The following is a 24,933-nucleotide window of genomic DNA, read 5'->3' as shown; positions in this document are numbered from 1 at the left end:
ATGTGATTTAGAAAGCTCTTTCTCTCTCTCTTTCTCTGTCTCTCTCCTCCCTTCGGCCTCATTCTTCTATAAGGTTATGGAAGTCATCAGTGACTTGCAATATCCTAATAATGTATGGCAGGGGGTACTTTAGCTCTTATATTTTTGTTTTGTTTTTTCCCTGCAGCAGGGTTTTTAAATTTAAAATATTTTAAATAACACTCAAAATGCAAGACAGACAAGTGGCTTTCACCAATGTTAATACTGTTTTCAAGTAGTTTTTATGTATGTGTTCTACAAGTTATGCTATGGGCAGAAGGCGTGCACTCACACTAAGGCCAGGAAGCCCACACATAATCTACTTGACACTGCAGTCGTCATTTACATGGGCATGTGGACATACGAGAGGATCATTTTCTGGTTGCTGCTCCGTCTCCTTCTCTCCCGAGGCGGCCTCTGCACCTGTTGCAACAGTGTTTATTGGCAAGGTCTAAGGCCTTCCATGTGGGCTATCTTCTCGGATGCAAGGCCTGCTCTAAGCCTATCCCCGGACACAATAATGGCTTTGCTCCAGCAGGGTTTGGCCTTGAGGCCTGTGACTGTATTGTAAAAAACCCGGATTTTAAGAACAGGCCTGGGAGGGAAATCACGAGAGAAGCAAGAATGGCAGTTTCTGGGGACCTTTCTTTGTATGCACCATGCACCAGACCTTGCAAACTATATCCCTTCAGACTTTCTTATTGTTATTATTATCTGTCACTTGTATGGAAGGTTTTAAGTGTGATGAAAAAATGTGACGAGATCTCTAAAAGCGGTGTGGCCTGTGTAATTAAGGCCGTGGCTCAAACACGTGAACTGCATTTATGTGATTTCCATAATGTGCCACCCGAGGGTACCTCTCTGAGCTTTCTATTATTGCTTCCAAATATATAACACAATGGACATACGACTAAAACCAGCCATGACTACTGGCTTTATCAATGATTTTGTTGTGAATGATTAATACTGAAAATGTTTTAATTATGAGACTATAAATTAAACATTACTGAGGTAGTGGTCTTCGAAGTGTCTCAAATCACTTCTGTTATGTTCACTCAGTGTCAGATTTGTACACCCTTTTTCTCTCCACGTCTCATCCATCCATGTGTTACAACTCATCTCTTTCCTCTTTAACACCCTCTTTTTACTCACTCTTGCATGTCCTTCCTTCCATCTACACTTCAACACCCCCAAACACTCAATGTTCCAATTCACCTGTAGGCACTGCATGTTCTTTAACCTTTGCCTTGTCAATATTTTGACAACAGTGAAACTCCAACCTCCTTCACACACATTTGCACAAATTCAAAACTGCAAATAAAATACATGTTCATTGCACTGTGCGTTCTGCAGGGAGGCCAGGGATTGGATGAGCATCTATTCTGAACACCTCTCTGACCCAATGCCAGGCACTGTGAGAAACTTTCACTGCCTCCAGCCTCAACTATAGAGCTCTCACTTGTGGTTAATTAAATACGCCTTGAGGAGTCTCGGGTCAAAGTATGTGCTATACAAGAGTGATATCTACATGAAAAAATACAGAAACACAATCTCCTGCAAATATCAAACAGTCTTAGAGAATGCAAGATTAAGTAAATATGAGAAACATAAAAATAAATTATATAATTGACACGGATTGCCTTAATGTTTTTTTGCATTCAGTATTCAGAAATCACTCTGTATTATTGCCTGTAAAATTCACGACATGGATATATTGGGCCTGAGAGGGACATGATTCAATATTTGCTTTTAATGACTACAGGGTCTGAAACCCGGACAGACCCGGCCCACTTGAAGCCCTGCATGTATGGGGCACTAACTGCCTTCTTCTACCACTCCATAAGTCTTCAAGACTCTAACCAATCCCTTTACGGAGATTCTTTAAGTCTTGTCTGCTTGTGTAGTTCTGCAGCCTTGGGGACCCTAACAAATTCCCTCTCCTGAAGCTCGATGCGGACACATTAACTTGGTATATTTGAATATAGCCCTATACAGCACAGGCCCATCCCTCTACGCAAATAGCCTAAATACATCTCACTTTGAAATTTCCCCACAACCCTTCAGGTGCCTACAGACCTCACCTTCTGGGCGAGACATCTGGTGGAGATGTCATCACCGAAAGCTTCCAATTATCAAATCACCCATCAACATCTTCAAAGACGTGTTGCTGGACTGTCAATTGGGGGGCTTACACGACCTTGCTGTGCTGACAAAGGTTAAGCCACACCCCAACAACCTCAGTCTCAGAGCCGACCGGAGCAACTGGCCTCCAGGCACTCCTGGAGAGCATCTGTCCAACAGACCCCAAAACCCAGGCTTGCACCCCAAATGCAAAAAAGCACCAGCTCCATGACCTTCCTCTTGCTTGGGAGGCACAACAGTTTCCCTTCTCCTTCATCTAAGTGCATGAAGGCAGTCGCTTTGAACATGCCAAGTAGGCATGAGGCCAGCAGAACCATCAGTGGGAAGAAGAGCGTGGGGGCTGGTGTGGTGAGGATGCAGCACTGCCTTCATCACTGTAAAACCATCTTTGACTCGCTCCTTGCTCTGAATGAAACAATGAGCTTTGTCTTCTGTGGGTTCTAATGAATGTATAGACAGTTTGAAATTCCCCAGTCTTGCCAGAACCAGCAGAGCTCCCGCCTCCCATTTATTCCCCCAGCACACAGGCGAGTCCCTACCTCTAAGCATCCTCTGTATTAATGGGATTCAAGGGGGTACCTTAACTACTTGCAGCCGTCAGAATAATAACACATCCTCTCGAGTAAGGGTTCCACAGCGGTAATCTTGGGTTCTTAGGGCGACAGTACATCCTGAATTTGCCAGGATGGTGCTGTTTTGTTTTACCACTTATATTTCAATACATTTAGCAAATGTCCCGGTTTTCAGAGAGGGTCGAATAAATACAGAGGGATGTTTTATTGTCTGTGTTCCAGTGCAGAATTATTCATCAGCCTTAGCAATATGCAGATTTTAACACTATGCAATACTGTATGTTTAAGGGTGGAATCAAATCCTGTAATACCTCAGTCTGCTTTTTGATAGTAGTATGTGCTGTCAGCTAAGTCGTTGTGTGCTTCTAGGTCGACACAAAATGTTAGTGCTCCTTTTATGTTTGTGAAACGTCCCAGGTTTTGTTTTTCAAAATATGGTTGCATTACTTAGTGGCTGTGAGTAGGAGGCACGTCTGTCTCATTTCTTGGATTTGTGGGTGAGAACTATGTGCTCTTTAGCAAATAGACATTCCTAGAGTTTTCTGTGCAAGATTTCTTGACCAGTGATATGGTGTGCCATGCTGAATCTTTTGGTTTGCCAAGGGATCCTCTGGGAGGCCTACATGTGCTCTGTTTCTGTAAGCCCGCTTTCAGCCACTACTAGAGATTTTGGTAGTGCTTCCCTGAGCTGGGAAGAGAATGAGGCGTAGGGCATGGAATCTGAAGCCTGGAGGTCTGTGATGACTTGTAGCGAAAGGGATAGCTAGCCCCTTATCCAGATAGAAAGCGAGGCACTTGGCTTTTATGTAGGATGTGTTCTGTGCCTTCTGTATGGTGGGCTTAGAATCCGGGATAGCAGCCACTGTTGAGGCACGGGACCTTTACTTATCGGGATGGGCTTGGCCTTCAGTCTGAGTTTCAATTCTAGAGGAATAGAAAATTACAATTGGTGTGAGGGGTGAAGGATAGCATTTCGAATCTGCTGGCATTCTGGTTTCGGTCTAGAAGTCATCCTGCTTTCTCCCTGCCAAAAGCACGTTTTGGGGTCAATTGAGAGGCGTAAGTAAAACCAAAGGCCTGGATAATGTCTGTCAGAGGTCAAGGGCAGACATACAACTGTACTTGGGAAGGGCACTGCGGAAAGAAGGGGCCCGCAAATCCTAAAAGGCTAGCAGTGGAGTGCTTGGACCAAGCCTGTTCTGCCCGAAGATTCCTTCCAAACGCCACCAAGATCGATGTTTTTTAAAACTCATTTCAGCACAAATATTTAGTGTGAAGCAGCCCATCCCGAAAGGAAACTAGGGGTCTTGTGCCAAGTGTAGGAAACAGGCCCGGCGCCAAGTGTAAGAACGTCACCCTACGGCAGGAAAAGAAGGAGAAGTCCCAGTCAGGAACACTGGGTCTTTATTTACCCAATAACGGCACTGAGAGGCGCGTGCAGGCCTAGCGTGGGTGGAAAACCCGCCCAACGAAGGCTCTAACCACGTGCACATACACGGCACACAGGAGAGGGAGATAGACAGGCTGCATTGGCGGGCACACAGACACATTACAACCTTACTGGGGCAAGAGGTACCACACGCTGACACACAACCAGGCAAGAGACATGCTCACACACTATCGGCACACAGCACACTTTAATTACACACGGGTTCAATAAACACAAAGCATTTGCAATGCAATGGGTCTTGCATATTTCGAACAAGTTAATTGTCATCTTTTGACAACAGGGTCCATGAGCAAAAACAAAAAGAAGCATGAGAAGAAACTGAGAAAAGATGGCAAAATAACAGAAAGTTTTTGCCTTCTTTTGTGCCTGCTGGCAAGTTTTTGCCAGTCACAAGCCTTCTCTTTACAGGGCACTAGAAGTTAAAAAGAACAACTAGTATCTGGAGCACATCAGGAGCAGTGGTCAGGCACTAATTAAGTTGCATCAATTAGTACTTGATCCCTGCTCCACACAAAGAAATGGAAATGATGCCAGACTTGCCTTAATTTAAATTACGAGGCTGTAAAGAAGAGTGCCACAAAACCAAGAAATGATGAGCGATAGCCAGGCTCCAAGCCCCTTTGAACACTACAATGTTTCGCAAGTGGGATGCATGCTCTAGCACATGCACTCGCAGACGAGACCCTAAAAATGCAAGCAGACTAGAGCAGTTCCCATAGCAGGATGATCCTCGTAGAGATGATGTTTGTCTGTTTTTTTTGGGGTGCATCAACACTTTGAGGACCAGTATGGTCCTCCCAACGGTGTGTTAAACATTCCGATGCACACACTCTTGCACACACAAAGAGACTCTAGTCACAAATATACACCACACATTGATCACATGGGGGGTCGACGACAACACTACATGCTGACACACAACCAGGCAAACAAACACCGTACACACTGGCACAGCATAGTGCTTAACTTGAGCCGGTGGTTACCGGTGCGGGACACCGTCACTTATTTTAGGGGAACAGTACTTATTTCTCCACATTAGACATTTCCAGAGACCAACAGAGGGAAACAGCAAGCAAGACGTAAAGTTGGAGGAAGAGGAATACAGAAAATCCATCAGCAAGGGAGAAAGAAGTCACCTGTAAGAGTGAGATAACGGAGCAAGGAGTGCCTGGCAGTGAATTGAAGAAGCCTGAGGCGGATTTGGGACAGCACTCCTTTGTTATTCACGACTCTGACATTTTCTAGTGCCAGCCATGGGTGTTTGAGGAGCGTTTTGGGCACCAGCACTTATTATTTTACAAATAAACCATTGGCACAGCAAGACTAAAAACACACATGCATGCATGCACACACACACAAGTCACAGGCATACACTGTATCTTGATAACACAGTTGATTGACAACAACACTACCTGTTGACACTATCTAAAAAGACACAAACAAGAGACACATACCACGCGTTGTTAGCAAAGGCACTATACGTGGGGAAACACAGACTTCAGGCTCACACCACACGTTGATCACACAGAGGTTCAACAAACAGAATACAAACTGACACAACAAGATGAAGTACTGTAGTCAGGGCCACTGGAATTATGTGATTATGCGCTTGCAGATTTTTTTGCATAATTGTGGATTTGCCATATTTTTCATTATTTGCTGAATAATCTGCAGATTTTAAACAAAAAAATGTTTCTAGCTCTTTGTTACTAAAAACATTGAAATATATGTTCATGCGGAGCGGAAAGCCTGTTGCAAAGATTAACTGGTCATCTTTCAGTTGCGTATTTCTGTATTTGGTTGTTAAACTGGTGCTAATGAGATGAAATCTTTGACCAAACATTATTGCAATAGGTACAACTGACAAAATAATGGAGTGATACAATAAAAAATGTGCAACATTATGCTGCATAATATGCCTTTTCTTGCTGCATAATTTGGTTAACCCTGCTGCATAATTTGGTTCTCCCTTGCTGCATGATTCCAGCAGCTCTGACTATAGCCAAATAGATGCACCACAAATTGATTACACAGGATCCATCAACAACCAGACATGAGAACGTGCACACACAGACATACACTGTAAATAGAAGGGGTCAACACGCACTACACAGAGGCACGAAGGGAGACAAGAGGCACACACATAACCACATAAGATTCACAGACATACGTCACACGCTGATCAAAGATGGACAAAGGCACTATGTAGAAACAAACAACTAAGAACCCCAGGTGCCACCAGTGGTACTATTCATGGACAAATACTATTTATAGGCATGCCACACTTGTGTCCTGTAGAGGCCCACCATGGACACTATACACTGGCATATGCACACACGAAGATCCAGACACCACTCCGCTACCAGACACACATCCACAAGAAGCCTCCAGAGGTCAACAGACACACTGAAACCACAGAGACATACTACAGACAGGCACAGGCCGCCCTCAGATTCCACAGGCCCAACACCCATGCGTTTATGGTCTACAGACGTTACGTACATGCGCATACTACACGCCAGCGACTGTATGGAAAGCACTGTGACCTCTGTCCTTCCAATTAATATTTTTTTCATGACTGCACGGCTCCAGAACCACCTAGAACGTGCTACTTACGCATCAATGAATAGATCAGTACGCGTTGTTTTACAATTTTTGGCTGCTAAATATAGCATGAACTCGACCCAAAGGTATTGGAGCGCTTTACGCGAGCAGCAGTTATGTTACACAAGGACACATTCATTTTTGGTAGTCGCAGGGAGATTAAGGGGGTTATTACAACTTTGGAGGAGGTGTTAATCCGTCCCAAAAGTGACAGTAAAGTGACGGATATACCACCAGCCGTATTACGAGTTCCATAGGATATAATGGACTCGTAATACGGCTGGTGGTATATCCGTCACTTTTGGGACGGATTAACTCCTCCTCCAAAGTTGTAATAACCCCCTAAGTGATTTGCCCAGAATCTCAGGCTGTTGAATCAACGGCGAGACTCGAACCTGGTTCCCCAGCAAGTCGACAACTCTGGCTGTTACGCCACATCCTCCGCTTTCTGATTACCCAGGAGAGGGGACATCCCACGGCTCTCTGGAGAGACAGTTCTTCGTTTCTTTAAAAAAGTAAATTATGTCCTAAAACATACAATGTACATTACTTGCTTAAAAAGAGTAACAAACCGCGTTTAAGATCCTGTACTCAGGCACCTATCAGGAGGAAAAAGAAAATACCAGAAACACCTCTTTTCCCCAGAGGTTAATTATCAAGCTTGGAGGCTGGGGTTTCTATCCAGTTACAAGGGTCACTTGTACAAGTGTTGTTCAATGCAAGAGGGTACCGTTTATGTAGGAGGACTTGTTTCAAAGCTTTACTGTGTCCCCAGCCACTTGTTTATTCTATGGAGATGGGGGAGTGGGGCGGCTGGCCGTGGTAGTGCCTGCACCAGTGCTGCAGAAGGCGGTTATTTAAGCGGGCCAGGGCCTGCCAAAGTCGGACCCTTGCAAAGTCATACACTAGACACCGGGCCTCTGTATTTCTCTTCATTCACCGGCTGAAGGGAAAATACTACACTCCTTTCTGTCACATGCTAGTGCTGTAATACAATGTTAACGAAAGTCCCTTGGTAATCCAGGACCTAAAACCTTATTCCATATCAACCCCAAAATGAGTATACTGCCACCTACCTACTTCTAAACTTACCTTGTCAAGTTTTTATTGCTTTTGGTCCTGCGTCAAATTTCTACATAAACTGTTAAGTAAAATATCATGCTGATTTTGATTATGCTTTGTCCAGTGAGACCTTTTTTGTGAATCTGTCAGACACAGGATGTTATTTCACATGTATTCATTACATTATCCCCCAGTAAAGGCTTTTCAGGCCATAACCCTTTTAGAGCCTGCTACCTCTTCCCTACCATTTTAAGCACTGACTGAACGTACAATCCTGCAGCCACATCAAACTGGTAAAGTTTAAAGATGATCTGTAAAAGTGCACCGCAAGATGGCCACTTTCTTGTTTACTATTGGACTGACCATGTGCATTGGAGGAGTCTTGCTTTCCAAAACCATGTGGAGGCTTAGTGAATGAAATACTGATTTTCACTGAAGACCTTCCAGGTCGCAGACTATATAAGGCCTGGCTCCCTGCTGTTGCCTTGGCTTCCCTCTCACCGCTGAGCAGATCCCTGCTTGGTTTGACGTGCCTGGCAGTTGTGGAATGTTAATGAGTCTCCTCAGAAACTAACATATCCTCAGGAATGGACTGACCTAAACGTATCTCAGGGATGGATCAGAGGCTTAGTTAACCAACGACTGACAGAATAGTCGGAAAATCTGGCAATTCTTTTACAGGATAAATAAATAGACGAAGTGTGCTGTTGATGGCATTGCCCTCAGTAAGAGTGAAGGACAGCTTACTAGCTAAATTGTGATCAAAGTATTTCCAGAATTTCAAATCAATGCCAAATCTTCAGAATACCCACATGAAATAAAAGTATGTGCAATGACTCTAAATAGAGCTCAGTTTCATAGTGAGTGGCTAGTTTGATAATAAAATATAGAACAGACCCTCCTGGACCTACAGAGAACATTTTGTAGGAGCTTTCCACCAACACAGTCCGGTGGCTTGCCATGTCACTTATACTTTTTTGGAGGCACTCCCCTAAGTGGGTAAAGCCTATGGAAGCAACATTGCAGCTGTAATTGTACAATTCCACGTAACTTTGAGTCCCTTGATGATTCTTAAGAAGTCTAATCAAAATATAGCTGAAGCCTCAGCATTTAGACCCCTGCAGGACAACATTTCTTCCCAATAAAAGTCTAATTTAGTATTTAGCAGAGCAGGACACATACCGCAATTCAACAGCCCACCTGCCCTGACACAATTGTAGTTCCCCTGCTCCATTGTGAACCAATTAAAACATCAGGTTTTCACCTGCAGAGCCTCTGATGGCTCCACCTGTGTAAAACCTCTGACCAAGCAGAAGGTTCTCCAGAGAGTTGCCAGGTCACAGTGACTATGATCCTGTACTATAGAGAACGGAGTAACTGTCACACTTTCTCTGCCTGTTTCCACCAAGCAGTCTTGAGTAACGTAAATATAGAATGGCACTGGCATGCACGGAGGAATCTCCCAGCACTCCAGGGCCATTTATTTTTTCTATAGAAAAATAAACTCCCATTTTAGAAGCTTATTTTCTCAATAACAAATTGTCCAACAGCCCCTTGAAAATAGTGCCCAGTCTGCAAACTTGTAGTACCTATAAAGGGAGCCACCGCAGCTCACTTCACACCTCTGAGAATCCCACAAGGCAGATGGGGATTTCTAAATAGGGCAGAGATCTCTTAATAGGGTGGACTATCCTCTACCAGGCCATGGGCCTCTACCACAACATAGGCTACGCCAATCTGGGGGCCTGGTGACCTGTTTCATGGGATCTAAAAAACGCCCTAAGTATCGAACAGTGTGTCTGTGTGGGTGATCCAAATCAACTCTTAAAGGCCTTTGACAAGCTCCAACACGGTGAGTGGTGAGGGAGCAACTTGCTATCAGTGGTAATGCTGAAAATATGGCATTGAATAAACTCCTCTGAGACCTTTAGAGATACTGTTTTCTTTGTCACCTGACTGAAGTCATTTAACCAGTTTTGATCTATATGTTATGTGTATTTCTGAAGTGCAAAATCACCCACAAGGGTATCCTGGCGCTGAGCAGGTGTGTGTGCCTAGCCCTGCCTAGGGTAGGTTGGTTAACTGAAAAGCCAGGTTTTCAGCTTCTTGAAGACTTCAAAAGGGAGGATGCTCTTGTGTAGAGTTGGAGGTTGTTCCATGCCTTAGGAGTGATGTAAGAGAACATCCATCCTCCTGATCTGGTCCTGTTTATGCGTGGGGTGTGTACAAGTATGAGCCCTGCAGTGTGGAGATGTCTGGGTAGTTGGTAGAAGCAGATATATTTGTTCAGGTAGATGGGGCTTAAAGTGTGTAGTGCCTTAAATGTGCGTGTGAGGTGTTTGAAATTAGCACGTTTGTATATCGAATGCTAGTGGAGATCCTTGAGGTGCAGTATGATATAAGTTAACTTCCGTGTGGGAGGTTAAAGAGAGTGTACCTGAAGAGCGCTGGGTGGTTTATAGTCTTCTGGTGAGTTGCTTGGTGATTCTGGCATACAAGATTTTCCCATAGTCCAGTTTGCTGGTGTCTAGGTAGTAAGTGACATTTTTTCGACTGTTGCTTGGGAGCCATTAGAAGATCTTCCTCAGCATCTTCAGGGTATGGAAGCAGGATGCATTAACAGCGTTGACTTGTGTGGTCATGTCCAGTTTGTTGTTGATGAAGATTCCAAGGTTCCTGGCGTAGGTGCTGGGTGTGGGTTCGAGTTCAGCTGGCTGGCCACTAGTTGAAGTCCCATGTCGAGGTGTTCTTGTAGAAGATCACTACTTCTGTCTTGTCAGTGTTGAGTTTGAGACAGCTGACTTTAATCCAGTTATCGACTTGTGTCATGCAGGTGGTGAACTTCTGACTTGTTTTGGGTGTTTTGTCCAAAAAGGAGAGTTTGAGTTGTATGTGGCCGGTGTAGAAGAGGATGTTGATGTCATGTGCACAAATTTTGTTAGCCAGAGGGATTATGTATGCATTGGAGAGGATGGGGCTCTGCAAAGAAACCTGGGGTGCACACAGATGAGTTTGCAGACTTCAGAGGGTTAAGGAACCAGACTGACTGTCTGTGTTCTATCCTTTAGGAAGGAGCAGATCCAGCAGAGAGCAGTTCTTAGATACCTATTTTGTGTATGTGCTTGATGAGAATGGGGTGTAAGTCTGTGTCAAATGCTGCAAGGAGGTCCAGGCAAATGAGGGCCGCTGTGTCTTCTCTGTCAAGGATCACAAGGATGTTGTCTCTGCAGTGATGACTGCTGTTTCTGTGCTCTGGTTGGGCCTGAATCCAGACTTTGTATTGTAGAGGAGCTGGAGGTTGCCAAGGTGGTCGGTGAGGCATCAGTTGATTATTTTCTATAAGACAATGGTCAGGTATGATAGGAAGAAGATGGGTCTGTATTTGAGAGCGTGACGGGGTCCGCGGATGTTTTTTGACCATGGCATGACAGTGACATGGCTCCACGTGTCCAAGAATGTGACTGAGACGATGGAGGCGTTAAAGGTGACTATTAGAATGCAAATCCTACCAATTAATTATGATTAATTATTAGTGTCTGCACTATTGTGTCACGACAGGCAAAGCCCTGTCACTTTGAAACAGAGGCATGGCACCAGAACAAAGACTGTGTAGGGGCAGCTATGCGACATTAACACATCTCCAGATCTTTCTTTGAAAGAACATAGGCCTTATGACATGTGGGAGTTTGTAGCAACCCCGGTAAGTGCTTTAAAGCAAGCTTCACACTACCAGGGTTTCACAGGCCATAGCAAGGCCTTTATAGACCTACCCACATGCCATACTGACGCCTCACCCACTCAGGCTTTTATCCTCAGAGAGATCACCCACATCAAGCAGGCTAGAATCCCTGGCCCCTGCATATCCATTAGCCCACAGCCGGGCGAGAGGCTTTGAGCTAAAACCCACACGTTTTCTAATTGCACGTTTGAGTTGCTTAGCTATTCCAGGATGTTTTAGTTCTGAGACTCTTAGTCCTTTTAATTCCACCATAAAAACAGGACAATAAGTCTCAGAAGGGAAAGAGAAACCCTGTAATGGAGAGGCTACTTACACATGGTTCTAGTAAACTTGTAAGCTCCATTGAGACATGCATGCAGGTTGTGCTACAGGGAGGGAAAGGGAGCTTATTCCAGGTTTCACTGGGTTTGTGTTTTGTTTACCGAAGACATATGTCTGCTGAAGATGAGCTCCTTCACACAACAACTAGAGATACCACACATCACCTTACAACGGTAGAACTCTGAAGGTACGTGTGGCAAAGCTCAAGTACGTAATTAACTGGCTGGTAAGGCGCAGACCTGTGCAGGCTGCCACCAGCTGCTTACCAACAAACACATGCCGGCCAATGAACTGTCATAAAGAAATGTGAAAGCAGTTTCTTGCAACCCCTTCTGGTCACCAAAAAAGAAAACCGTTATATCTAAATTACCCTTATATAATCAAACCTCAGACTGAACCCCTCCATAAAACCAAATTTGACTCAGGTGTATTATGGCAACGTTTGAAAAGTCATACCCTGGACTACCTAAAAACATTGTGATGCCTTACTATTGGCAACGTGTCTTGTGGTCCTATCCCATGTTAAGCTTATTCCTGCTACTCAATCCTTTTCATGTTCAGATGTATGACAGGCTCTAGCCTTCAACTTGGGAGAACCAAGTTCTGCAAAAGTCCCATTCATCTTGATGCCCTTCACTTACAAAAGGGCTCTTTCCACCCATACCCTCTGCATTGTGCAGGCTGAAACCACCTGCTACTTGGGAGAGGCGACATCCGTAAGTGTTTGGGATTTATGCCCACGCTAGGAAATCTGTGCAATCCAAGCACATATTTTGGCATTCAAAGAGTGAAGAAAGCCAATGCAGTTTTACTGATGTGCTGCCCGAGCATGCTGGGTGAGACACAAATCTGCTGGCAGACCAGGCCTAGCAGCCCCTGCAACGGAACAGCTGGGACCTGGGCTTGGCCACCAAAGGACGTGTGTGCTCTGTATCTCATCTTAAAGATGGAAATACCCTCTGACTTTAAGACCTCCGACCTCACTAAATGCATCATGGCAGTTATCCACTGGGTGCCAGAAAATCATCTTAAACATGATTCCTCCAAAATGCCCATACCTCCTCGTAGCCTTATGAGATAGACCTACCACCAACCTCTTTGATGGCAGTGATGAACCTTGTTGTGATCACACCAGCTTCTCACTCCAAACCTAAACCAACAAAGTGATCAGACACTCTTTCTATATGAGAGTGTTTCTACCCTAATTCTGACTTTCCCGGAAGATACAAGCTTCAATTGCTTTAGTGTTGCTATGTCTTAAATATGCTAACTGGATCCTCACTGAACCGTTTGGACACCAAATCAAAAATCTACAACAAATATAGAATACCACATCATCTCAGCCTAAAAGCTATCCACTGATCATCAGCCGTAAGAAACCTCTCCAAAACCCTCTACAATGCTCAGCAGACAATCTGATGGACAGGGCAAATCTTCTTCCAACCCAAATGCAAACTATACGGTCAAAAGGGAAACCTCAGATCCAGATTGCCTCCACTGTTAACATTGCTCCATTCTGACACATGCACACGACAAGGCGCTCTTTCTCTGTATAGAAATGCTAGCTCTGGAACATATGTCTGAGGAAAATGAGAATCAACAACAGTTACCAAAAATTTAGAAACGTAGTAGTAAAGACGTGATTGATCTCCAAATCATGATTCTGATTACTTCATATGCTAAGCCATACTGATTTGTAAATACAACCTGCAGACCTATTCCTCACATGCTTTTCGCATGGCACATCTGCATGAAACGCAGCTACATACCATCGCAGCAAGTCTGAAACACACCTTGGAGCCTCATGTTTGACACCAAAACACCGTACTCATAGGTAGCACCTCAACCAACACTCCTTCATCCATGCAACAACAAACTGAGTAGCAACTCACCACACCAACAGTAAAATCATGTGGGGCCTTGGTAGGAAAGAGCTAAAGAATTGATAGAATACAATGTATTCCTGTCCATTATCCACTTCCTACAAGAGCCTTAATCCCTAGCCTGGGTCCCCTTTCACTGTTAGACTCAGATGTCTCTTCACCAGTCAGCTATTTTTACAACATGACCAGAGGCTAGCATTACATAGTAAGTCATTCCAGTATCGCTCCAGAATGGGACGGCATTCAAAGTGCAATAGAGCGTGGAACTAGAGTGTTCATCAACACATAAGCACACCACTCTCCTCGTCGCCCTCTTTTTAATGCTTCACCTTAGACAGATAGGTACTCTTGTCGTCTCAATACCTTAGAGATTTTTTTGATTTTGGTTCGGAAATTTGTGGGTGGTTTATGATTGGTAGTTGAGTATTACAATATTAATCAGGATTTATTGTCCATTTCATTCATTTACCAGAAATTTAAGGTTAGTGTTTGTAGGAGGTAAGTTTCTTAAATCAAAGTACTGTTAAAAAAATATTTTGATGCTTCATAATCATATTTCGCTTTCGGCACGCTATTTATTAACTTGCGCTTACAATGCGTTGTGAACCACGGAGATGGAATATCTTCCCCTCCAGTATTCGGCCCAGGTTCAAGGGGAACAACAGAACTTCGTGTACCTGGATAAAATGGCCCTACTTATGCATTCACACTCATGAGATGTGCAATTTTTTGATCGGCCAGAACACCATCTGAGAAATCAGTAGGTCACAATCTTAGGAGAATTTGTGGAACGAGAGGCGCCATGACATTTGTGTGAGGAATAAAGTACAATGATAAAACAATGCTTTCCAGATCATTCATTTACAAACAAAAAATCTTCCAAATCACATTAGCACTTTACATGTGTAAAACACACACAAATCATGTATGTAGTGTGCTAGTGCACCCAACTCACAAGTCATAAAAGTAGTGTACTGGAACAGCAAAAACTCTTACTGCTTGTGTGCTAGTAGGCCGCAAATATAAATTGTAGCACTTTTGTGTGGGTCAGATTACTAGGACAGAACATTTACCAGGTTTTGCCATTTTGGTAGTCGTTAGAATTGGTGGAACACATGGGATTAAAACGGTTGGTGGTGGGCACACAAATGTTCATGACACTTATAGTGATTTGGGACCCTTTTGATTTGATATAGGTCTATTTGCTTCTTATTTGAAAGTCTGGTATCCACAGTATGTCAGCTAGGGACTGGATCTGAGGCAATCTGACTATTTGTGTTTCAACAAGACTAGTGTTTGGGAAAAATGTATTGGTATCGGCCTTTTCTGCTGAATCTCTAGATTCTCTGTAAAGTCTGGAGGCAAATATTGAACCTCACCTCACAATTTTAGTTTCTCAGCTAGGGTTCCCAAATCTTTTTCTGCACATGGTAAAAGAAGAGTCCATTTTATTTCCGGCCCTTCCAGATTTACTTCTTTGGTCCCCGAGGAAGGCTATCTGACCTGGAGATTTAGTACGTTCAGAGACCTTCTGTGTGAAGCTCAAGTTCTACACAAGGAGTCTTGGCTTTCGAGGGCTTAAAACAACATTCTTTAGCTTAGTAGACCGGGTCATGTTGGTGACCTGAAAAGGATTTGGTTCTCATGGAGGCAAGCTCCCTGAGTGTGGCCATTTTTTTATTTGATTTGTCAAAAATAAGGTCTAATTACAGAATAATGAATTTCTGTTGATCAGCAGTTACAGCTAATCATCAGATGATGGACAAAGATCTATTGGTGCAGTGAATTATTAAGGTATTTCCTCCTCAGATATCACAGAAACAATGTTTGATATTGTGTGGGATAAGAAGAATTGACTCCTTGCCATTGAACAGATAGCAAATTCTGTACACTCTGCTTTAAACAACTTTCCATGAAGCTGGAGAGCCTCTCGACCCTCTTCAAAGTATTTCTGTAAAATTCTCATTCAAAGGACGTTGGGTGAAAGATTCAGGCTGTTTAGTCTGAATGGGTTGGTCACCTTTGTGGTTAAAAGAAGGAAGAAAACACATTGAAGATCAATTTTTCATAATGTTTTTCAACACAATCCAAAGTTAACTGCAGAGTTGTTTAAGGGAGTATGAGCAGACAACAGATGTTTTTCTTCTTCAAAGGGAAGAACAGTTGTTGGTCTCTTTTAAGCACCCTTTTAGAACTGTTTTTTCATCAACACTGACGTGATCGTTGTGAGGCAATCAGCAGTAAGAATTTTGTGCCTGGTCACACAAAATCATGAAAGCTGCTGGGTGATCAAATGTGCCAACCAGTCAACATTTTGAAGGGTGGTTTAAAAAAATCTGAGTTTTCTTATAAGGACATGGAGAGCATTATATCTCTTAGTTGCCTACCTGTGTAACATGTGAGTTGCTTGTTTTCAGTAAGGCGATTGTGGGGAGGCAATAACTTTTAGGGTCAAAGCATAAGTGGTACCTGTCAAATGCTATTTTAATTATTTGGTCCTCATAGATAAAGGTGTTGTTTTCTACTATGAATTGAGTGGTTTTGTTTAATGTTTGGTTGCACAAACATGTTGCCATGGAGTCATGAGGTCAATGAAAACTAGTTTATTCTGAGATTAGGAAGTGTTGCAAGTTCCTCTAAATTGCAGAGTTAAAGTATATTCTGAGAATTCAACAGGACGATTGAGGACAGCAGATGTGGAGATGGACATTCTCTTCTAGGTTCTCCTGTTCTTCCAGTGTTGCACTGCGTTGAAGTGGCATTAGAATGAGTAATGCCTAATGCTAGCCTCTGTGTCTTTAATAAAATCCAGATTCAATGCACGTTCAGTTCTCAACTACTTATACGGCGTCTGAAGGGCTGGTGGCAGTCCTTACTGAATTTGGGGGCACAGCCTTGCTTAGTGTCCTGGGTGAATAAAATCCATGTTGTTCCCAATAACAGGGCCCTGTTTTTAGACCAAAGTATGTGTGAGTGGGACATCTTGTAGCACATCCTGTGATTTTGCAACCACATAGAACAGTGGTGAATCAAGGAAACTAAGGAAGTCTTGGCTTACATATGCTGGTAAGAGGTTCTGGCACACTGGGACAGTAAGGAGAAGCAACAGTATCACACACTGATACTACTAAATACACCCCTTGAGCCAAAACCTGAAGAAAATGCCTGTGAAGGACTGATGAAGCTCACCATGATAAGTACAAGTTCTCGGCTGGACAGGCACAACCGCCCTGCACAAACGACCCCATAACCACCCACCTCCAATCTCCAAGGAGATACCCTCCGTTTCTGAAGTTTATGTCTGCAACCTTTGCCCTGAGGAGCAAAGGCCCTGCAACCAGAAGGCCTTGTATTGAGACAGTAAGCAGACTGCATCATGACCATACAGGTTTCCAGCTCCGGCGCCCTGGGAGGCAGTGACATACAAGACCCTTAGGTGCAAACATGCCCTGACCGTGAGTGAACTGACTACAATACAGCTTACTCACGCTCTCCAGGGGTGACTCACAGGCAAGGGTGGTCTCAGGGACCAAGGTGCTGCAAAAACTTTACTGCAAATGGTAAAGTTATGTATTTCATGTTTCTTATAGCGTGGGCCTCTTCACCCCGACGTAAGAGAACTTCAAATTCGAGCATAGAAAGAGTTTACAGAGAGAAGACAACTTTGAAATATACATATGTGGATACGAACTTAAGGTATAGAGTTGATTTTGAAAATAATTGTGCAGCTCCTACTTGACCCAACAACGCACTAAATGGTAATAAAGCAAAAATCCTACACACACTCATTTACCTGCTTAAAACTGGATACAAGTTTCTCGAGTAGATTACAAATTTAGTTGGTTGTGAAGTTCTGAGTTACAGTGCTTAATTTGTGCTTGTTGTTTCCGGTGCGGGCGCTGGCACTTATTTTTCTGTCTCAAGCATTTACTGCGAGCAAAAGACACATATTGGAAAGACGGAGAAAGAGAAAAACGAGAAAGAGTCACTAAGGGAGAAAGCAGAAAGCTGCAAGAGTGAGCTGAAGGGGCAGGGAGTGACTGTAAATAGACTGAAGAGGCCCGAAATGGCTTTAGGAGCGCGCTGCCTCAGCATTCTGTGCTCTTACATTTAATTGCAGCAGCCAAGTGTTTAAGAGGAGGACTTTGGGCACCGGCACCTTTTTATTTACAAATTAAGCACTGTAAAGACTCCAATTAGGAAGCGGATTATACGACATGGTGTAATATTTTAACCCAACAAATTTCGTATAACAAGCTGTCAGAATTTACACCAGATTACACTGGTATAGCACAACGTTCACCCAGGCCTACTTAGAAGCTATTTTTGGTACCCAGCTACCATACATTTCACTGTGTAGTGGAATAACCTTGGGGCACAACTTAAGCTAGGTATGCAGAGTATGTGAAATTAAAACCATTTGCTTAGCATTGGCCTCCACCCATGGCTGTGGGGTATACTGAGTTCTCGGATACCCAATGGGCAGAAGACAACCTAGACTGTAACCACTGCAGTGTGCTCAAACCATCCTTTATTTCTACCCTGATGCAAACAGTACTTCTTTTCAAGGTACTTACGGTCTTATGTAAGAAAAGGTTTTTCCCATTCTATGTCTATGGGCAAATGTGATAGTACATATGGGCCTTAGTATATATTTCACTACGCTGGCATTGTGTTCGTCAGGTGCAACATCAGACGTATCTCTGCTTTGTGGAAAGGCACAGAGATATAAGCTTCTTGAAACATGGCTATAGACTAACATTTTCCCAACCAGACCCATAAGACAGAACAGTTGCATCTTTAAGTTGTGCTATGTTATAGGAAACCTGCCTGGGCTCCATCTTGAAAACCTTTGACTACAAAACATCATTTGTGTTGCTGTATTAACCTGAGGACAGACGGCATATTCGCTTTCAGAGCGATACTTCTGGCTGGACAGAGACCTTTTAATAGAGGCAAGTTTACTCTACACTGTATCTAGAGACAGATTTCTCACCAACCCCTTTGGGTTAGAACTTGACTGTTGGACCCCAATTGCCACTGGAGAATCGAGTAAAGTCAGACGTCCTTTCCGAGCAATTAGAACGTCATTATCATTTAAATTTCAATCGGCTACCCACAGCCAGCAGGATCTTTCGTAATACCTGCCAGGCCCGATTCTTCTATGCATCAGCTACGTCCCACGCACCACTGATGGGTCCAAACATCTTCCACTGTGGAACCCTGGCCCCTTTCTCCGAGTCAGACATTTAGCCCTATCTCTGTGTCAGGCCACATATTGTGACTTGCAGTCAGGTCTCATGCTCCGTTAGAACTTCATTCCTTTCTGTCAAAATCCAGCCTGCCTCTACCTGCCAGGCCTCTATCCCATTATTCCTCTCCCACCGTGAAGTTCCTCGCTCTCCATTCTGACCCCACTCCACCGGCAGGGCCTTGTCAACTCTCTGTGTCATGTGTAGATTATATCTACTGCTAGGCCCCATTCAACCGGCATTCTCTGCCACTGCGAGACCCTCCCCCACCCCGCCAGCCTCCAGCCACACTCTCCATGTCAGGCCCTAGCTCTGTCTTTGTGTCAGGCCTAGATTCGCTCTGCTTGCAAGGGTCCAGCCCCCTCAACCTGTCTCTGCAAGACGGTGGCTACCCATAGCTCTGGTTATCGCTACCGCCCTCGCGGTCATGCCTTGATCCCTTTTCTTGTGAGCCCCGAGCCCTCTATTACACTGCCAGGTGCCAACCTTTCGCCACCGAAGCAAGATCACTCTCTTCCCACTGCCAGACCCTGACGCATCATGCAGGAGCGCAGCTATCAATAGAGTAGCAGGTGCAGTGGCACTGGGGGCCATGGATGCAACGGGCCCAATCAGTATATGTTTAATACTCCCATACCACGGTTTAGGGGCAGTCTCGTTCGCACCACCCGCTTGCTAAGCCACTGACTCCGTGTCACCTTGAGAGCGGTTGTCTGGAGTCCATCCGGAGCGCTGTGCCCGGGGTATCAACCGCAGCACACTGTAACAAGACCTGGAGGCGCCCAGCCCTCTTCCCCTGCTACACGCACAGCACACTTCCTACACCACACAATGTGCGAGGAGCTCTGGCAGCCTTCATGTCATGCGGCAGGAAAGGGGCTGGGCGGCGATGGGTCTGCGCTGACTGCACTGCCGATGCTGGCGGGCTGGGACTAGGGCAGGTCTGTGCGCACTGGACAGGGTGGTCCTCTTAGGGTCCGCTTGTGCCTGGCTCACTGGGGCTAGGGCAGGTCCATGCGCACTGGACAGGTTGGGCCCCTCCGCTTGTGCCTGGCTCACTGGGACTAGGACAGGTCCATGTGCACTGGACAGGGTGGGTCTCTAGGGGCGCACATGTGTCAGGCTCACTGGGACTAGGGCAGGTCCATGCGCATTTAACAGGACTGCACGTGCCTGTCTGCTTTTAGGACAGACCGACACATATGGCACAGGGAGAGGCTCTCGTGATGCACTTCGGCTTGGCAGGCTGAGACTAGGACAGGCTCACTCACGTAGCATATGGATAGTTTCTCCGAGTGGACACAAGTGTACCCGGCTGGCTGAGATTAAAATAGGACCATACACACGAGGCAGTGGCTGCCGCTCGGACTGCTCGTGCACTAGCGAAACACAAAATGACGAGTCCCTTCTTATAATATGATGAAGGCCCCTGGATGTCCCGTACTTGACAAACATGCATTGGCCTTGGGCTGAACGAGGCTCTTGAAGAGTCGGGGCCCGCCCTGATGGGTTGGGGCCCCTGAGAGGTTGAGGGCCCCAAGCGCATCAGGAGCTGTAGCGTCTTCTCGTGCATTTGCCTGGCAGGGAGTAGGACAGGTCCACTATACACGTAGAATAGACATTGCCCTCAGACTGCACGCGTGTCAGCCTGCAGGGACTAGGGCAGGCCCAGCATGCACACAGTATATGGGGCCTCAACGCCCGCACATGTGCCTGGCCATTGCGGCGCAGACAAGGAAGGCAGTCAGACAGACATATGTACTCACCAGCTGAAGGGGTCCGGGTGGAGCTGCCGGTGCAGGGCGACGGAGAATCCGAAGAGGCTGCCCCGAGGCCCATCCTTGGTGATAGTCCCAGTGGTGTCCAGGTTGAAGGCTACAAGCAGAGACAGCTGTTGCAGAAAGAGACATGAGACTAGGGGCCAAGCCCTGGGATGCAGTAGGGTGGCAGGCATGCTTCAGAACTTCTGTGAGAAGGATAGCTCTTCCTTCAGAAACAGTGAAAAGAACACAGCTCCTGCGGAACCAGTGTAGGCACTATAGTTAGTCACCCGCTGTACCCAGTGCTTCCAATCCAAACAGTGAACACCCCCATGCAGAAAGAAGAGAAAGAAGCGTGCCTGGGCTTTGGAAATAAAGAATCCCTGGCCAAAACCCGAAAGGCAAGTGCCTCAGGACCTGAGCAAGTGAGTGGGACCAGTGACTCGGTTCTTCCTGGAACCCTTGCATATGTTTTCTTGTGCGTCCATTTCCAAGTGAAACCAGTGCGTTTATTTCCTCTTGAAATCCAGTGCGTCTAAGTGGTGCCGAGAACTATCAGCCTGTTTTACAAATGAAAAACAGCTCCTTTCTTTCCACGTGAAATCAGTGTGCCTCTTCGCTTGTGAAAATTGTGCTTCTATTTCTAAGTGAAAATCCGTTCGTCTATTTCCTCGTGACTTCAGTGCGTATTTTGTCTTGTGAAACAAGGTCTTCTATTACTTTCAAAATCCCAGTGATTATATTCCTCGTAAAAACCAGTGTATTAACCCTTGTTAGACCAGTGTAGCTATGTCCTTTTGAAACCAAAAGGTTTTGAAGATAGTCCTATCAATTTTCCATGAAACTAACGTTTCGTTCGTATTCCTCGTGAAAATAACGGCTCTCGTGAACCCGTTTCGTCTGTTCCTCAAGTAATCACTTGCTCGCGCATTAATTCAAGTATTTCCCCTACCCTGGTGAGACTCGCGCCTAGCTTGCTTGGAACAGAGAGTCTCCCTTTCCTGAGAGTACAGGACTGCTGCTCCCGGGAACTCTCGTCCTGGTGAGAGCTGCGCCTCTGCCCTTAGAATACCGGTACCGCTGTTCCTGGTGTCCCTCTGTGTCCTAGTGACACCTGGAGCTCTCTATCCAGAGACACCGTCCTCGACGACACCGGCCCCTCTGTTCCCAGAGACACGGGGCTCTTGTTCCTGGGGACGCCGGCGCTCCTGTTTCCAGTGACAGCTGCGGTCTCCGCCCAGTGCTCCCGGCTTGTGTCCGGCTCCTTGTGCTCAGACCCAGGGGAGGTCCGGGCTGCCCTCCGGCAGGGCTGTGGCACGCTTCGGGCAGAAGGGGAGCCCCGGCCGGTTCGTCTGCCAGGCTGGGTCTGGCACACACTGGGGCTCAGAGAGCCGAGGTTGAGCAGACTGCCACCGGAATCCCACGCCCACCGTAGAAGACAGCGGAGGGGGGAGGGAGCAGGTGGAAGGACGGGGGGAGGGCAGAGGGTGGGAGAGGAGGCAGGGGACACTGAGAGGGAGAGCGCGCTGATGGGACAGGAGGATGAGAGGAGGCAGAAGGAAGGTAGAGCAAGAGAAAAGTGAGGGGACAGAAGGAAAGAGGGTACAGAACAGTGAGACAGAAGAGGCCGTGGGTCGGAAATGGGGGGGATACAGAGAGTGGAAGAGCAAAACCACGGCAGGTTCGAGGGTTAGGGAGACACGCAGGGTATGGAAAGATGAGTGTGAATGGGCGACCAATGAACCATGTGCTTATATACAGCTTTAATCAAAGACGCAGTCCATAGTACTATTTCGTATACAATTATTCTTTTCAATCGAAAGTGGTACTGATTTTAGAGCCCTGTGACCGGAGAAGAGCAGGTGGATTTGAACCCGCGACTCGTAGATCACACACAGCTCACACTTAACCCGTTCTACTATTTGGACGGCAAGTAAGAGACGTGACAGGAGTGGTACAAACTGTCGAACTTCCAAGAGATAAGCCGAAGTAGGAGACAGGGACATAGAGATGGGCACGAGTAAATAAAGATAAGAAGACGGGGGGCGGCGGCCGAGAGAGAACACACAGCGGGGGAGAGAGGCTGCGAGAAGAGCCTAGACATACACGTATCTGCCAGGGAGGAAGGCCAAGCAGTCAGAGAAGGAAAAGTGGGGGGTGGGAGCGCGTCAAAGTGAGAGTGCCTGTGCAGGTCTGACTGCTGCCTGCATGGTTCCCAGCCTCACCTTGAGTGCTCAGCTCTGTTGTTCCCCTGTCGGTCCCGTCTCCAGCTTCATCCCTTGCTTTGACAGTCATTTTCTCCCGTGCCTCTCCAGGCAGGACTGGCTCGACACCCTTCCCCACCCGGACACAGGCTAAAGAGCCTCCAGGATGGACCCTAATTTGAAGTTAGCGGTTGATCAGCTGCTCTTGAAGATCAAGGACTTGAGGCTTTTTTTGAAGTAAGGGTTAGCGGGAACCTGGCGAATTCCCAACAGGACGCAGCTCTCGCTTTAGGGCCTAGGAGGAGAATGGCTGGCTCCTTTGTTTTTTTCCTTTCTGCATCTTGTGATCTTTAGTTTGCTTATGTTGTCGCTGCGGGTGGCATGGAGCCAGCACAGTACCGTGATCATGGCGGCCAGGTTCCTTGGGGTGCTTCAGTGACGGATATGGGGCGCCAGTGAGGGACTTTGAGCATGAGTATTATTCTGTCGAATGTCCAGAGGCCCCTGATGGGGAGTGCTGTAGATTGGAGGATGTTCGAGAGGCGAAGAGGGTGTGTGCCTACGCAAGGTCTCTAGTTTTACCCCAAGCCCGCAGTACTATTACTCCCCTAACCAGTGGCAGACCTTTCTGCTACCCCTAGTCCCTTAGGGTGTGTGCAATTGGCGTTTATCACAATATCATGCATGCGACATAATAAATGCTAGGACAACATTTGTGGGTATAATATGTTGCAAGTTTATTGTTCACACAGGTTGGGTTAGCTTACGGGCGATCCCGGTTTCGGAGATGAGTTTCTTAAACATTGGCCGACACCATCCTGAGAAAGCTAGAGCTGTTCCGTCTGGTGTTCACTGCACCAACGTGCTTAGCATCTTACAGCTCGTTCCTTTATCGTGGTTTACCACTTTATCAATTTTGTCATGCTCCTGACAAGTCAGAGGGAGACCCCGGCCAGTCTCCACAGTTGCTCAGGATTCCAACTGTCCCTTGCGGGATTAAGGAGCGCCATCGCGTCATCCCAGGCCCCGCCGTAAAGGCTCCCAGTAGCCTGAGGAATAGCTTTTGGCTCCAGGAATCACCATCTGGAGGCCTTTTTAATCAATTTTAAAGCTTTAGGATCGCCCTGTAACTCCGCTTTGCGACGATTCTTGAGTTTCCTGTAAAGAAATTCATGTTGTAAACGTATGTTTCACATATGTAACCATCTCTTCATCCATGAATGCATCAAGGCTCCTGTTTGCCATGTCGTAGGGGTGGGTGGGCGGTTGCTCGCCGTTTGCACAAAGAGGCCCAGCCCTGCGAGGTCACCCCTTAAAAAACCTCTTGGCCTCACTCCTCCCTCCTCACACCTTGGGGGCCATAAAGAAAGGTGGACCACCCTCCCTAAGTATGGAGGCCCCTCCTGGCCATTTGCCTCCCTAACAGGGGAGCGACGCTAGGGAGCTGTCCCCCCTATTGTCGCCCTGTGTGCGACGTGGCCAGCTACATAGCGCTGCTACCCCTAGTCCCTTAGGGTGTGTGCAATTGGCGTTTATCACAATATCATGCATGCAACATTATAAATGTTAGGACAACATTTGTGGGTATAATATGTCGCAAGTTTATTGTTTACACAGGTTGGGTTAGCTTACGGGCGATCCCGGTGTCGGAGATGAGTTTCTTTAACATTGGCCGACACCCATCCTGAGAAAGGTAGAGCTGTTACGTCTGGTGTTCTCTGCACCAACGTGCTTAGCATCTTACAGCTCATTCCTTTATCGTGGTTTACCACTTTATCAATTTTGTCATGCTCCTGACAAGTCAGAGCGAGACCCCGGCCAGTCTCCACAGTTGCTCAGGATTCCAACTGTCCCTTGCGGGATTAAGGAGCGCTGTTGCGTCATCCCAGGCCCGCCGTAAAGGCTCCCAGTAGCCTGAGGAATAGC

At 46.1% G+C, this 24,933-nt stretch overlaps 1 protein-coding gene across 4 annotated transcripts in view; it reads right to left on the bottom strand.

Annotated features, from left to right (window-relative positions):
* Nucleotides 1-22,188, bottom strand: part of ITGA7 (integrin subunit alpha 7) — a 259,855-nt gene extending 237,667 nt beyond the window's left edge. For 2 of the 4 annotated variants that reach the window (XM_069230636.1, XM_069230635.1), the window contains exon 1: nt 20,810-21,128. In XM_069230636.1, the coding sequence (XP_069086737.1) occupies nt 20,810-20,997 (188 nt within the window). In that variant the 5' untranslated portion in view covers nt 20,998-21,128. Of the gene's footprint in view, nt 1-20,809 lie in introns of all 4 variants that reach the window. The other 2 variants (XM_069230634.1, XM_069230633.1) reach the window with 2 other exon arrangements.
* Between the last annotated feature and the right edge of the window lie 2,745 nt (nt 22,189-24,933).

Source organism: Pleurodeles waltl, chromosome 4_2 (assembly GCF_031143425.1).
Source record: "Pleurodeles waltl isolate 20211129_DDA chromosome 4_2, aPleWal1.hap1.20221129, whole genome shotgun sequence".
Taxonomy (NCBI): domain Eukaryota; kingdom Metazoa; phylum Chordata; class Amphibia; order Caudata; family Salamandridae; genus Pleurodeles; species Pleurodeles waltl.
This window is presented reverse-complemented; position numbering and strand designations above follow the sequence as displayed.